Below are 15,560 nucleotides of genomic sequence, written 5' to 3'. Positions count from 1 at the left end.
CCTGCCCTTCTTTGCCTCTTTTTTGGTAACTTGCTTTGTGATTTTTATCCTCATCTTTCTGAGGGTCCTTCCCTGCCAACCTGAGCCTCTGTTCAGGCTCCAGGACCCTTGGTTATGGAACCTAAACAGGCTGTGTGTGGCTAGATTCTGATGGGGCTGAGAGGAAACTGCTGGTAAGAACCTTGGGCATCCTGTTGAGTACAACCAGTCCCATACCACTCCTTGGTAAATGCCCATTGGCTTGGGCGAGGGTGCTGTGGCCAAATGGCACCTTTGTCATCATCTGGGTGGGGTGCCCACAGCAGGGCTCAAAGCTGAATTTCTACCTGTACACACTCCCAGGGACAGGCACCATCACTCAGGGCAGGGCCCCCTTAGCTCTACACAGGAGCTCTGTTGGGTTCCCCTCTAACAGTCTTCCTTGTCACCCTAGCTCCCTCTTCCCAGCTTTATAGAATCTCTGCCTTAGAGAAGAGCAAGGATGTGAGAGGGGAAACTAGTGGGAAGTTCCACTACCAGGACCTTCTAAGGGGGAGACTTCCTCTCTCTGAGCAGAACCTCCAGACCCTTTGTCTAAATAATAACAGTCTCTAGCTCTCACATGGTTTGAGCTCCATCATTTACAAAGCATCTTCATACCCCTCCTCTCTGCCATTCCAAACAACTCCCTCTATCCCTCCCCTAAAAATGTTTGTGACATTATGGAGAGGCACCCCTTAGCCACTGAACAGAGTGAGCCTGGGTTCTGGGGCGGGTGGCAGAAGCTCACAGACACAGTGGGACTGAGTGTGGCAGCAGCCAACAGAGCCTCTGTCACCAATGTAGTTTCTTCCCAGTTTCCTCTATTGTCCAGTGAATAATACCCTTAGTCACACATTGGCAGACCTCCAAGGCCCTGGGGACTCTTCTCATCCTATCCCTCAGGTATCCTTGGGTTTTCAAGGCCCTAGGGGACCTATGAATGGGGATGGGTGGCCCAGATCATTGCCCCAGCCCAGGGGAGGAAAGGCAATGCTGGCAAACAGTCAGACCTGGACCTCACGGTTCCCTTGAGCCCAGCTGGGCAAAGTCAGGCATCTACTCCCTTGGGAAGAGCCCTGAACCAGAAGTCAAACCCCATCACATAGCACCCCCTGAGCCCCAACTCCCTCTCCTATAAACTGGGGTTACTGATATCTGTCTTATCTGTGTCAGAGGGGCATTGTGAAGATTCAGTGAGACTCCCCTAAAAATGTTTGTGGTGTTATGGAAGAGCACTGGGGAAGTCAGCTAGGACCCTCCTTCCCCCATCTCCCCACCATGGGTTAGGTCAGGAAACCAAGGGACAGAGCTCTAGGTGGGGTCTAGAGTCCATGATCCCTATCGCAGTTGATTCTCCCAGCACAGTCCATGCTTCATCCATTTCACCAATGAAGAAACTGGAGCTCCCCTGAGAAGGACAAGGACCAATGAGGCAACTCACTTAATTGGTGACTTGAACAAGGGCTCCTGACCCAAAACCCAGGCTCAGCAGAGGCTGACCTAAGCTGTGGCTTAAAGCCTCAGGCCCCAGCAAAGCTCCAAACTTTTGTGGGGACCAGAGGTGCCTGGGGTTCCTGCCTGGTCACACACCCCTATCTCCTTGGGGGATGGTAATAATAACAATAGCTAAGTGTATAGAGTTTTTTTCTGAATAGTCAGCACATATTGTATAAGCCTTAAAAGTCTGTATGTATGGTAAATACTCTAATCCCCATTTTTAAAGTGAAGAGGCTAAGGTAGAGGGGTTATATAACTTTTCCAAAAGTCACAAACTAGGAAATGGGGGACCCAGAGTTGAACCCAGACAAACTGGCCTCAGAGCCCAGCAGCCCATATCCCCACTCCCTGTTTAGGGGGGCAGGCAATGAGCAAAGGGAAATCTGGTCAGCACCATCAGTGGAGCTGCCCTTCCTCTAGGAGGGTCTGTGGCTGCTGGAAAGAGTCAGCAAGGAATTGGCAGTGTGACCCTGAACTGAGTATCAGTGTCCTCAACTGTACAACCAGGAGGTTTGAGCGAGCTAGTATTTGTACCAACCTTTATTTTCCCAGACCGGGGATCTGACTCTGCTCCCCATAATGGCAACTAATGAGTGGGGGTGCTCCCAAAGGCCAGGCTGGGCCTCAGTGTTTCACCTTCCCATCCCAGGCAGGCTGAAGGTTTGCAGAACCCTGTGGGACCTGCACCCTGCCTGGGACTTGCTTCTTGGCTGCACTCGGCCAAAGGCCAAAGGGGATGGAGAAGCCAAGACCCAAGTGGGGTTGGAGGGCAATTCTCAACCACCACTCCACCAGTTCACGCTCCTGCATAAACTGTTCTTGGAGCCCACCCACCTTTTAACACCTGAGTCCTCAGTGAGGCAAGGCTCAGAACCCAAGATGTTGCTCCTTCACTAGTTCAGAGTAGGATGTCTGGGTAGATCCCACACTCTGAGAGCCTCTCGTTTCTGCCTGGACCTTTGACTGAGAGCATTAAGTGGCTGAACCTTGGTGCCTCTCCACTCCCGCAGCTCTGACCTCCTACTCCTTGTTTTCTATCTTGGGAAGTGATAAGAAGACATGAAGAAGAGGAATTGGAACCTCAGCCCCATACTCAAGGTCCTCCCCTCCTGTGAAGCTCTGAGTCTGGTCCCCAAGGAGCATCCCAACCTCTCATCTTTGCTTCTGCTGATTCCACATCCACATACTGAAGCCCCCATCCTTGTCCCTTTAGGATCTTCTGGGGCCCTGGGATTCCTCATTTCCCTCTATTACCTACCTCCCACACTCCACCATGGCTTCTTTGGACCTTTGCACCCTCCACCAATAAAGGCAAACACTCCAGCAGTTACAGCAGGAACCCAAGGAGTTGACTTTCCATTCATTATCAATCAGGTGCTCCAGGCCCAGGGTTTATGCAGAAAACCTGCCCACGCTAATCCATGTGCCCTGGAGTCCCAGGCCTCCTCACCTCCTGGGCTCAAGCAGTATGAGAAAAAGGCCTTGAGAGTATGGTAGCCTACCCCAGAACCTCGTCTTTAGCCAGCATCCCTCCTTCACAGCCTCTCCAGAGTCAGGGAGCCCCACAGGTACCCAGAGACTCCAAGCCACCTGGGAACCACATCAGTTCTGCTAATACACAACCAGCACCTTTGTCCATTTTTCAGAGAGGATTTCACTGTCCACTCTGCCTAGGTTGGGGGCCTTGTACAGCACACAAGCCTGTTTGAGCCCCTCTATTCCTGTAAGAGAAAGGTGCCAATTCCTCCCTGATTCAGGGGTAACCAGGATGGCAGAGTTGTGAGGGTGGATGGTAGGCTTGGGAAGAAGGAATGGGAAGGCTGAGAGAGCCATAGTTGTGGCGGAAGTGGAAGGGGGATCATGAGCTTACTTTATGCCACAAATTATTGGGGGGGGAAATGAATGAGAAAAGGAAAAGGTGAGAGAGAGGACAGAGAGGGAGAGAGGAGGGAGGACGGGAGATGGGAGTAGGAGAGACTACATCGGAAAAGGAGAGACCTAGAAAGGGAGAGGGGGACAACCCAATTGGAGTTGTGGGGGAGACGCCCCAGCTGGCCCAGAGGCCTGGGAGCCCTGGAAAGGCTGAAATCGGGCGAAAAAGCAAGCGGCAGACAGGGAAGGAGATCAGGTCTCCAGGGAAGAGCAGAGAGCGGGAGAAGAGGTGGAGGGAGAAGGCTCCGGGAGGGGGGTTGCGGAGATAAAGGGAGCCACGGCTGCTCGGCCCGGGAGCGCGGCGACAGGAGAGAGGGAGGGAAGCGGAAATTTAAAAGTGAAGATGCAGATAACGCAGCCTGGAGACGGGAACCCGGGTGGGTGTAGGGGAGGAGGAAGGGGGAGGAGAGTGAAGCGGTGAGGTGGGTGTGAATGGTCGGGAAGAAGGAGCTGTGGCTTTGGGAGTCCGAGGTGGGGCCAGGTACTCCGCCCCATCGATGTTTGCGGAGAGTCAGGGAGGCGGAAAAGAAACGCGCTCCTGACCCCTGTCAGAGCTCGAGGCCCAGGCCCATCCCCCGCGTCTCCCGGCTGCGGGGCGCGGGGGGCTGCCGGGTGCGCTTGGCTGCTGCGCAGCGTGTTGGAGACTTTATTGCGATGGGGCGATAAGAGGGGCGGGGGCGGGGTCCCGGGGGCCGAGGCGACAGCGCTTTAATTAAAACGGAAATTGCGGCCCCTGCCCGCGCGGGGGGCCGGAGGGTTCCAAGCTGCCTGGTAGCTTGGAGTGTCGTTCCGGGACCCCCTCCAACCCCCGTCACACCCAGCCAGCCCCCTCCCGCCAGGCCTTGCCGGACCAGGCGCTGTCTTCATCTCTCAGTTACCCACTATCGCCTCGGGCGGGGATCGGTACCCCGGAGCGCAAAGCCTGACGCGTCCCCCCTTTCTCACCCCCCCCACCTCCCACCGCCCAGCCTCTGGCGGCGATGAGACAGAGCGGCGCCTCCCAGCCCCTGCTGATCAACATGTACCTGCCAGGTACCAGGGACCAGCCGGGGGCTGGAGGCACCGGGACCCGGGGCTGGAAGTCTGGTCTGGGGCACGGGAAAGGGATTGCTTGGGTCCAAGGGAAGGGGCGCGGTCCAGAGACTCGGATTGCTGGAAGGATTGAGCAGTCTAGAGCACTGGAGGACGTTAAAGGCAGATGGAGAGCTTTGGGGCTTTCGTGTGAGGTCTAGAAGCCTCGAAGTGAGCAGATCGGGAGACTAGGAGGCCGAGGGCGCCAGCTCAGGAGCTGAAAGAGCCTGGAGGGGAAACAGGGGTCTTCGGTGTGGTGGGGGGCTCAGTGCGCATGCAGTGTTGGGAAGCTGTGGTCCTCCGGGCGTCGCCCCTGCACCCTCGTGTGTCCTCACCTCCTGGTCCGAGCATTTCCACCGGCCGAGCCTTCCACGCGAGCTCCTCTCCTCTCCGATGGTCTCCGTGCGCTCCGGCTCGGCTGGCGCAGTCCCGGCTCGGCTTTATAAGGCCCCCGCCGGCCCGTTCGGAAAGCGGATTTCCTTTTTCCTGGACGCGTTTCCTGACTTGGGCGTTATGGAGGGGCTCTGTGCGGCGCGCGCTGGGGCCAGGCTCCTGGAGGAGGAGCCGGGTAGCTCGGGCCCCCAGCCTCACGCTGGGAGCCAAAGCACCCCTTCTGGAGCCTTGGCCCTGGGGCCCTTTGGGTCAAGCCCACAACCTCCGCCTGCGTCCACCTGACTGTTTTCTTCTGCTGCTACAGATCCCGTCGGAGACGGCCTCTTCAAGGAAGGGAAGAGCCCCGGGTGGGGGCCCCTGAGCCCTGCGGTACAAAAAGGTGAGTGGCTGGCAGACTGGGTGGTTAGCGGAGAGGACAGTGGACAGGAGTCAGGGCATCCACCCAAGAAGGACAGTCGCTACGGCTCCCAGAACAGAGGATGGAAGTGATGGGCACTGCAAGGCTCTGGGAAGTGGAAAGTCTGGGCATAATTGTGGGGAGGATTGGTGTAGCATTCACTTGGCCTTGAGCTTCTGCACCTTTTGAGTTTCAGCGCTGGACTTGCAGGCCAGAGCGGAGGGAGAGAATCTTGGCCTTCACTCATTGTTTTGGGAACATGGCTGAGGCCCTTGGTATCCTTTCCCTGCTAGCAACAGGAGTGCAAGGCCCCTGGCACTGCTGGTCAGTGGGACCCAAAGATTTACTCCCTGGCCACTAGCACCACTGGTGTGGGGACCAGCACCTATCTGTCTCACCGACCAGCAGCAGCCAGGTTTTCCCTTCCCGCACGTCCGCTGGGCCATTGCAGTTGATTCCTAGGTTGGAAGCCAGCTCTCTGCAGGTAGCTGGATTACTCTTTGCTTTGCCTTGTTGATGCTGGGCCCCCCATGTAGCTGGTACCCTGAATCTCATGGTTACAGTACTCATAAAAACAAGGTTGGCAACAGCTTTATTCAAAAGGGAACATGAGTCCCAAAAGGAATGCTTTTCCAAGCCTCTGATGTCGCTCTGCATCTGTAACAGCTGCACATTTTTACCCAGACCCTTCCTTGCTTTTGGCCCTAAAACTCAATGCTCCCTACCTGGAACCAGGCAACTCCTGACTGGGCTCCTCCTGTACAGGGATTTGGGATGAAATTGTGGAGGGCAGCGTCTGGGTTCTGAGTGAGTCATCGAAGCAATACTGCTCAAATTGAAGCAATAATGAGACAACTTTGAGGAAAATCTATTTTATTCTAAAAGGGAGGAGTGATTGTATCAAGATTTTTCTCTGCTTGTCTGATTGAGGCTCCAAAACAGAGGAGTGGGAGTTCTGGGTCATCTCATGAATATCTGGGAAAAACTTCCTCGTGGCTTCCAGCAACCCCAGAATTGGGAGAGGGCAGAAGAGCCTGGAACCGAAAGTGGGAGAAGGCAGGGAGCTAAGTACAGTGGCTTCACCGTCTTAGTCCCTCTCCTCAGAGCTGTGCACCTCCCCTAGAAGTATGACAACTTTGCAGGCCTGGAATCCGGCCTGTTCTGAAAAAGAAAACGAACCTAGTTGGCACGCAAAGGGGGCCACTGTCCCCATTCCTGTCTGATGTGGTACGGCATGGAAGCCAGCCCCCACCTCTCCCACACCTCTGGGGGACCGTCCAACTGTATGCCCTTAAGGGCTGGGCCTTGTCCAGTGGCTGGGGTGGTCCTGCTGCACGCCTGCCTCTTCTCTCTGAATCTCTGATGTGATCCAGCTGGGATTTGGCAATCTAAACGCGGGCGCTGGCTACCGTCTGGGGTGGTGCAGGCTCTGCCCTGAATTAGGCCTCCAGGCCCAGGTGGCCACAGGGGCTGATATCCTGTCCTTGCTCACCTCAAAGAGCCAAGTGTCTTGCTGCGCTGCTGCCCCCACGCAGAGGAGGTGATGCTTCACCCTCTGCTCCCAATTCTCAAGAAGCCACCAGCCGTCCTCCTAAGTGGAAGCCGTGTTTCCATTGTGGAAAAGCGCGATAAAGGCTAGGGCAGCTTTGCTGATCAGCCCCTCCCTGTCGAGCCGCCACAGCTGCGCCTCATGGACACCGGTTTCCTCGGGCTGCGTGGGTCTCCCATCTCGCCCCTGTCCCCACCATCAACCTCCGCATCCCGCCTGTGGCTGACTGCCCCCGACCCTGTCTCCACAGGCAGCGGGCAGATCCAGCTGTGGCAGTTTCTGCTGGAATTGCTGGCGGACCGCGCCAACGCCGGCTGCATCGCGTGGGAGGGGGGCCACGGCGAGTTCAAGCTCACGGACCCAGACGAGGTGGCACGGCGCTGGGGCGAGCGTAAGAGCAAGCCCAACATGAACTACGACAAGCTGAGCCGCGCGCTGCGCTACTACTACGACAAGAACATCATGAGCAAGGTGCACGGCAAACGCTACGCCTATCGCTTCGACTTCCAGGGCCTGGCGCAGGCCTGCCAGCCGCCCCCGACTCACGCCCAGGCCGCCGCGGCCGCGGCCGCTGCGGCTGCCGCAGCCCAGGACGGCGCGCTCTACAAGCTGCCGGCCGGCCTTGCCCCGCTGCCCTTCCCCGGCCTCTCCAAACTCAACCTCATGGCCGCCTCTGCCGGCGTCGCACCCGCCGGCTTCTCTTACTGGCCCGGCGCGGGCCCCGCCGCCACCGCTGCCGCCACCGCTGCGCTCTACCCTAGCCCGGGCTTGCAGCCCCCGCCCGGGCCCTTCGGCGCTGTGGCCGCCGCCTCGCACTTGGGGGGCCATTACCACTAGACACGGCGGCCGGGTGCCGCGCGGCCTCTCCCACGACGCCCAGAGCCTCGCTCAGTCCCATCCACGTCCTGGAGAGCAGTCCCCGGCGCCTCCCCACCGTTCCTTTGACCGCATATTTGACGCCACTGTTCGTCGCACCCAGCCCTTGGGGAAGGAAGCTGAAGCCCTCTCAATTTTCCTGTAACAGTGGATTCCCCCTGCCTCACCTCCCAGCCCCTCACTTCCTCTAAGCTCCATCTTCTTCCAGACCCTAGATCACCGAAGGGAGGTTTTCAGGCTTTCCCTGGCTTTTTGTCCTCGACACCTGTACTTAGGTCTGGCTCTTGGAAGCCCCCTCCACTATGACCCTTCTCTTTCGAATTCCAAATCTTTTCTCATTTTTTCTTTTCCCCACGGAGCTGCCCCAATCCCAGTCCAGTGGAGGCCTCTTACAGTCCACCTTCTCCTCCCGGGCACCTGAGCAGGCTTGGTAAGGGCCACTGCCCCCATGACGCACCTTGGGGGCTTCTAGGGCTCTCTTCCTCCCACCCCTACTCTGTCGCAGGACCACCCGGTGTGTTTCTATTCCCTTTCAGACCCATTAAAGCTCCCAAGTTCCCTGCTGCCTCCTCTCTCAGTTCTTTGCTGCACCAGAACCTTTTTTTCCCCCCCAGGGAGGAAAGAAGTGAGATGCCCAGCTTAGGCCTGAGCAGAAGGACCTGCAAAGGAAGAGCTGGAGAGGAAGAGGGCAAAGCAGGCTGGGGTGCTTGCCACTGGGGGTGGGGGTGGGGAGGCGAGGAGCCCATGGCAGGCGGGCCCAGCCAGGAGCCAGACGTGTCCTTGTTGAAGCCATCCCCCACCACACACACACACACACACACACACACACACACACACACACACACACCCTGCAGTGGACTCCGGCCTGCCTCACCCCAGCCTTCCACCTGCCGCTTTACCCCCCTGTATCCCAGTTTCGTCCCAACATGTATAGGCACCCCACTTTTTCCCATCTCACCCATCCTTTCAACTGCTTCTCACCTTATCCCAATCTCCTTCCCACCTTGTCTCATCTTCACACACTCTCAACCTTTTCTCAGCCACGCCCATTTCAACCTCGTTTAGTCTTTCTCTCTCACCGTCACTCACAAACCGCCTCCCCACCCCTGCCCACATATCTCCATCGCTACCTCCGGATCTACCTTCTCATTTTCGGAAGGAGAGAACCCTCCCTTCTACACCTGCCACTCCCAGCCTTGCTTGCTGTGGCACCGGCCTTCTCGCGGGTGGCGCGCGCCCTCTGCTGGTTGGAGGAGGGTAAGCACGGGCCAGGTTTTGCAGCTAAGCCTGGGAAGGGTTTGCACCGGACGTGTTGGAACCTCAGGTGTCTCCCCTGACCGAGGGCCAGAGGACCCCGACGCTTCCAGGCTGCGTTTAGTCTTCAGAGATGAGGGAAGAAAGAGGGAGCCCCGGCCCTGTATCCCAGATCCGACCTCGGGAAGTCCGGGAAGCGGGTCAAGTGGGTCATTTTTCTGGCTGGGCCCTTTCCCTCAGCACCTAGCGGCCCTTCTCAATGCTGTGCGCAAGGGAGCCACGGGTCTTATGCTCCCTCTGCGCCTTTTACAAACCTAAACGCGTTCCCATAGAAGGGAGCAACACCGGAGAAGGTACCTGAAGTGATAGCTGGGACCTCGAGATGCACAACTAGGCAATCCTTTTGCTCCCCCTTCCCCTTGGTTCTGGTGTTTCTCTCCCGGGGCACATCTCTCCCCAGACCAGAGGTTCCTCGCTGGTTGGCGGGAGAATGCCTGGGCTCCCTCCCACAAGGCAGTTCAGGAGATTTCCCCGTGTTCTGTGGGAAAGAAGGAGAAATGCAGCTGGAAAGCCGGACAGCTAGTGCTGCCAGAGCCTGAATGTCCCTTCCCAAAGAGTGCTGATGAAATCATCCAGGTCCCCTAAGGAAAGAGTCTTGCTTTCTTTTCATTTTATTTTAACTTTATCCCAAATAACACATACTCAGAATGAAAAATACACACATAAGGTCCAATTAAATATTAGTTGGATGAGGAGTGTAACGAAGCATAGTCACCTACAGTCCCATTACACAGGGGCTACTATTCATAGCTCTTTGTCATAATCTCCTGCCTTTTCTCTATGCCTTTTAGAATTTACTAGTACAGTATCCTGCTCTAGTCGCCTAACATCTGGTATCACCATGTTCCATGTCATTATGCCCTGCAGACCTCCTGGGGTGGAAGGGTGGGCTCATATATTCCAGGTAGCAGATGAGCCAAGGGAGGAGTCCTTAGTGACTTGGAGGGAGAGGCAAAGGGCCTCCTTGCCGGGGCCAGAATGCTGGGAGGGAGAACGCACTAAGGATACAGAACCATGTTCCAGCAAGAAGGGGGCTGTTAAGAATTATGGGTTGAATGTAACACGGTGAACTTTCCTGGCAAGGAGTGAGAGGCGCTGCCCTGGGACCTTGAAAAGAAATGACAAGAGTCTAGAGTGTGAGGCATGGCAAGGCCAGGTCTTGGTAGAGCCTGTGTGTACGTTTGTGGTGTCTTAGTCAACACATTAAATGGGAGCCTGTAAGGTGAATGCAGAAAACCACTGTGATCTGAGGATGAATTGATGGAGCTATGGCATCCAGGACAGAGGAAACATGAAGTAGAGGAAGGGGCCTGGAGCTGCCCTCAATTATCCAAAGAGCCGTCCTGTGGCAGAGAACTAGAATGTATGTGACTAAAAGCAGTGTGACTGGGACACATGGTAGGAAGCTACAGGGAGAGAGATATGTCAAATGGAACTGAGGAAGAACCTTCTTCCATGGAACATGTCAGATGAGGAATGCTCTGTCACCAGAATGTTCAGCAGGTTCTTCCTTGGGAGATTGCAGGGGGAGGTGGTCTAGGTCACTTCTCCAACCTTGAGACTCTTGAAGTCCTGCAAGAGAGTCAGTGAAGGAGACGTTTCAAGCATCGCTGGGCAGCGGGGAGCAGTATTGTTAGCTTAGCTGGTCTTCTTACCTATGAAATCACACCCTTAAATCTCACCCTGCTCCTCTGTTCTTTCCTACACATTGAGCCAGTTTAAGGAGCTAAGATATGGGACTGGGAACCAAAAAGCCTGAGTTCCAGTCCCGGCTTGTCAATTAACTTGCTATGTGACTTTCAGATAATCACATCTCTGGAATTCCATTTACTGTGGTCTTGGGCTGACTCTGCTCCACCCAAGCCCTAAAGAAGTCACACACTCAGCTTCCTGATATTCAGGGCCAGTCCTCATTGGCCCTTCACTCCTTCCTTGGCCCTTCAAGGTATTGATTTCTCTCCCAATCCAGGGGCCAGTCCCCCTTGTATTCCCTGAAGTTCTGAGACTTTTCTCTATCTCCTCATTCATGTTCTTGGTGGAAATGTGCTGCCTCCTGCCATATGCTGTCACTACAGAGTTTACAAAACACTTTCACATCCATTGTTTTATAAGTTCATTGTTTTATTAATCCTCTCCAAGTTTAGGGAGGAAGACAGGGCAGGGATTGCTTTATCCAGTTGTAGGATAAGTAAATCAAGGCCCAATATTTTAAGAGACTTGGCCAAAGTCCCAAGGCTTGTTCTAAGACCTGTGTTTCCTGATTCCTCTCCCAGGCCTTTTTTCCAGTGCTCTGAGTGATTTCTCCATAGTCTTGAGTGGCCTTTGGTAACCTTGCTTGTCGGATCAAATCCCCTCCATGCCCCAGGATCACACAGACCCATGTCTCCTCCAGTACTGCATGCTCCATGTGACCAAGCTCCACTTGCCTTCACATGCAGATGGAACCAAAAGCCCAACTAGCATGCAGTGTGCAGGCATCCATGACCACACTGCTTGAGACCTGCAAAGCCACAGAGCAATAATGCCACCTGGGGCACTGAGGCTTGCAGAACACTTTCACATAGGGTAGCTCATGTGACCATAGATGGACATCAAAATGGCCGCTGTGATGTACTTTTCTCAGGCCCTTCTGCTTCTATGGCCTTTATCTCTCCTTCACCATGTCTCTAAATGCACTTGACTTCCGCTTGTTTCCCAACCTGTTTATAATTCATATCAAGTAGAGCTGCTAATAATAACAACGTGCTCTGCCATTAATTGAACTCCTGACTCTGTGCCAGGCTCTGCCTGTGTAAGTGCTTTCCATGTGGCAGCTCCGTCACCTGGTCACAGCCTTACCTCCACTTTCAGACGAAGAAACTGAGGCTTGGAGAAGTGAATGGCTCAGTCTGTCACCTCAGAGATCAAGTTCTCACCATCACACCAGGTCTCTTCCTGCTGGGCCTTCTTGGAGCACATTTTCCTCACGTAAGTTGACCTGTTGCTTGGCTATTATAGGTGTACTTTGTCTAAATGTCTAATCATAGCAGAAGTGGTTGATTATAATGGATGAGGTGATGAGTTGTTTTATATTATTTGGGTATATTTAAGTGTGAGAAGTACGTTAAGTGTTATTGCTAATATTATTTTTATTTAAGCCACATAATAATCATGAGATATAAGCATTACTATTATCCACGTTTTGTAGGTGAAAACTAAGTTCTCAAATGATAGGGCCCCCAACTGATAAAGAACAAAGCAGAGACTGTTTTGTCGCCCCATTGTCTTCTGCAAGCCCTCACTTTTCACATTGTGTCACTGTACTCTGAGGTGGGGCTGGGGATCTGAATGCGCCTTGTCTTTCATGGCAATTCCTACCTGGTTTGCTCAGTGCAATTTCTCCCCGACTCTCCTCTATCCTGGGACAATGGGTCTCACGTCTAGAGAAAAGTGGCTTAATGTTCCACTGACTGCGACTTTTTCTGACAATTTTGTCTCCCACTAGATCCTGTTTGCTATTTCCTTCTTTCCTTTCTTTGTAAACAAAAGATAACACAGCAAGGGCTCTAGGGCTGGACTTCCTGGGTTTGAGCGCTAGCTCCATCACTTACTAGCTGTGTGACCTCAAGTTACTTATTTGTGCCACAATTACCCCATCTGTAAAATGAGTATGATAATAACAGAACCTACCTCACGGGGTTGAAAAACTAAATGATTACATAAGGGCCTTGGTTTTCTATTACTAGATAAACAAACAAACAACCAAAACCCCAAACAAAGCAAGCACCTGCCTCTTCTCCATGCGTCCCAATCAGATGTCCACCGTGTACCCTGGGAAGGAAATTGAGTGACTTCACCTGTTTCTTAGCCAATTCAGGCCTTGTCCCGAGCCAATCCGGTGAGCTTCACCAAGAACCAGCCACAACCACCATGGTGTGGGTCAGCCTCTTATACTCAGGACATCCTCTATTTATTTATGGAGTAACAAGAAAATGTACTGAATTTAGGATTATAGAATTTCAGCTAGATACCAGTTTGTGAGTTTGGGAATATGTCTATATCACTTGAGGACCTAGTTTTCTCCTGCAACATGTGGATAATAGTAAGGCATACATCCCATGATTATTATGTGGATTAAATAAAAGTAATATTAGCAATAGCACTTAATATACTTCTCACACTTAATAATACCCAAATAATATTCTAATATTATTTCTCTCAACATGGCAGACACAGCTAGCTCTCCCCTTGGGTTGCATGTTCCTCATTACATACAGTAGTGTTGTCATTGGGAAGTGACTGTCCATGCAGAATCTAATTTCCCAGCCCTCCTTGTTTTTACTGATGAAATATGAATGGAAATTATCATCTGTGTTGCTCCCAGGCCAAAGCATTCAGAAGTGGATGTGCCTTCTCCATACTCTCTTATTTCCTTTCTGCTATCTGGATTCAGAAGAGGACTGGTCTTTAAGAGATGGCAGAACTACAATATAGAAGGATCTTGGTCCCTAGAACATCATATGGAAAGAAGTCACCCATCACATGCATTGGACTATGACATGAAATTTGGAGGTTTCCTTATTATAGCAAATAACGTTGCAATAACTGACACCGAAATTGCATTTAACCTTTACAACAATCCTCTGAAGTAGACATTATGATTTCCCCCATATTACAGATGAGAAAACTGAGGCATGAAAGGGTTAAGTCTAAGGCACACAGTGAGAAAAGGCAGAGCAGAATCTAAACCCATTTGAGAGGCAGTGAGTTCTCTTAACCAGTAAGGATGTGAAAGGAATTTTGAAGTAATAATAATAAGGGCTAACATTAAACACATATGTATCAAGCATGCTTTAAAGAGCTTTACATTCATTTAATCCTCTGGAGTTTGTTCTGAGATTCTGAGAGGCCCAGGAGGTCACAGGACTACCTGCTCATACCCCAACTTAACCCAGCATAGGGTCCCAATTCCAACAGTCACTAGGGGTTCCAGAAAAATAATAAAGTAAGAAATGCATTTCTGAAGTCTTGTGGCCAACTGTGACCCTTGCATTAATTTCAAATGGCATGGTGGAGTACAAGGAGCCCAGATGAACATGGATTCAAACCTCTACCTACTCCCTGTGGGACTGAGAAGTCTAGTTATTCTCTCTCTGAGCCTTAGTGACCTCATCTATAAAAGAGATGCTAATTGTACCCACCTCATGTGGTTTGGTTTGCGGCAAGGGCACAGTATATGCCTAAAGAATCCAGCATGAAGGGCTGCTCCATAATTGTTATTCACCCCAGCATCAACCAGCCCAGAACAGAGACCTTCCCTGTGAGCCCAAACCATCTCCCACAATCTAACTTTCCAGTTCTGCAGCCCCCTTCTCTTCGCATGAGTCAGAGAAGTTCCTTGAGTTTCTGTGAGGTTGGGAGAGGAGAAAGTAGCTAAAGGAGGCTAGAAAGCCAGACCCTGAACACTGGGTTCCTTTTTCTAGAAGAGGAGGCCAAGTTGCTTAGCAACACAGCAGAAATTTGTCTGAGAGATTCCAGGCAGTTCTGTCCTCTTTTATCCTGCAGCAGTGAGAAATCTGGGGTGACACTAAATGAGAAAATGAATAGGAAATGTGGTGAAGGGCTGGTACCCTCATCCTCCTTTCCTGTGGTCACCTTCCCAATCCCCTTGGTTTTCTACCCTTGGAACACAAAGGCAAAGAGGCAAGTTCTAAGGTCCATCCTGCACTCACGTCTGTGCAATATCACATCTGTGACCATGTACCTAAGGGCCAGACTCAGGACCACCTTATAATGTGTACTATGCTTTACAGCTGACAAAGCTCATCCATATATACAATTTCACCTGATACTTACAACAGCCTCTTTAATTCCTATGTGACACAGAAGGATCCAGATTTTCCACAAATCTCAGCATATTTCCACTACATGTTGTAGCATAGATCTTAGACCAGGCATCAGTACACACATGTGTGCACGCAATTCCATGTGTTCTCAAATGAAGTTTTTCCATGTCTAATGTCCCCAGATGCCTCAAGATTCCCCTCTCCAACCCTTCCTTCCCACTAGTCACGAAGCAGGTAAGTTGTGATAGCAGGATTCAACTGATCTTTCCTAATGTCCCCAACCAGCCTGAGGCAGGGGATCCCTGGAGTCAGGAGTCCCCCAAAAGACCTGGCCTCCTGGCCCAAAAGCCTAGACTCAGGAATGCTGCTGTGCTAGGCCAGGCTGGCACAAGTATCTATAAACTAGCAGCTGAAGCAAGTCTCTTGGCTGGCATTCCGAACAGAGGCATGTGGGTCCCAGTGGAGCCAAGTACTGGCAGTAAGGAGTAAACACATGTCACCTAGAGTCACAGATAGCTCATGGGAGGCCCAGGCTTTCAGGGCTCCATGCTGCCTCAGCAACCAGCAGAGCTGGGCAGAGCAGCCCCAGGCCCCCATTCTGGACTTTATTGTGGTCCTTTAATCCCTCTGTCAGGATTTATTAATAGTGCTGACTACCATAGCAGTGACTGTTACCCCAACAACA

General features: G+C 52.6%; 1 protein-coding gene across 1 annotated transcript; it reads left to right on the top strand.

Moving 5' to 3' along the window:
- Positions 1-4,426: 4,426 nt before the first annotated feature.
- Positions 4,427-8,281, top strand: FEV (FEV transcription factor, ETS family member). The gene is made up of 3 exons (XM_090268961.1): positions 4,427-4,482; positions 5,219-5,293; positions 7,111-8,281. The coding sequence occupies exons 1-3, from the start codon at positions 4,431-4,433 to the stop codon at positions 7,695-7,697; spliced, it is 714 nt and encodes a 237-aa protein (XP_090125087.1). The 5' UTR covers positions 4,427-4,430; the 3' UTR covers positions 7,698-8,281.
- Positions 8,282-15,560: the final 7,279 nt, after the last annotated feature.

The sequence above is a fragment of the Furipterus horrens genome, unplaced genomic scaffold (genome assembly GCF_987537825.1).
Source record: "Furipterus horrens unplaced genomic scaffold, mFurHor1.1.pri manual_scaffold_1, whole genome shotgun sequence".
Lineage (NCBI taxonomy): Eukaryota > Metazoa > Chordata > Mammalia > Chiroptera > Furipteridae > Furipterus > Furipterus horrens.
Note: the sequence above shows the minus strand (reverse complement) of the source record. Positions and strands in the feature narration are given on the sequence as shown.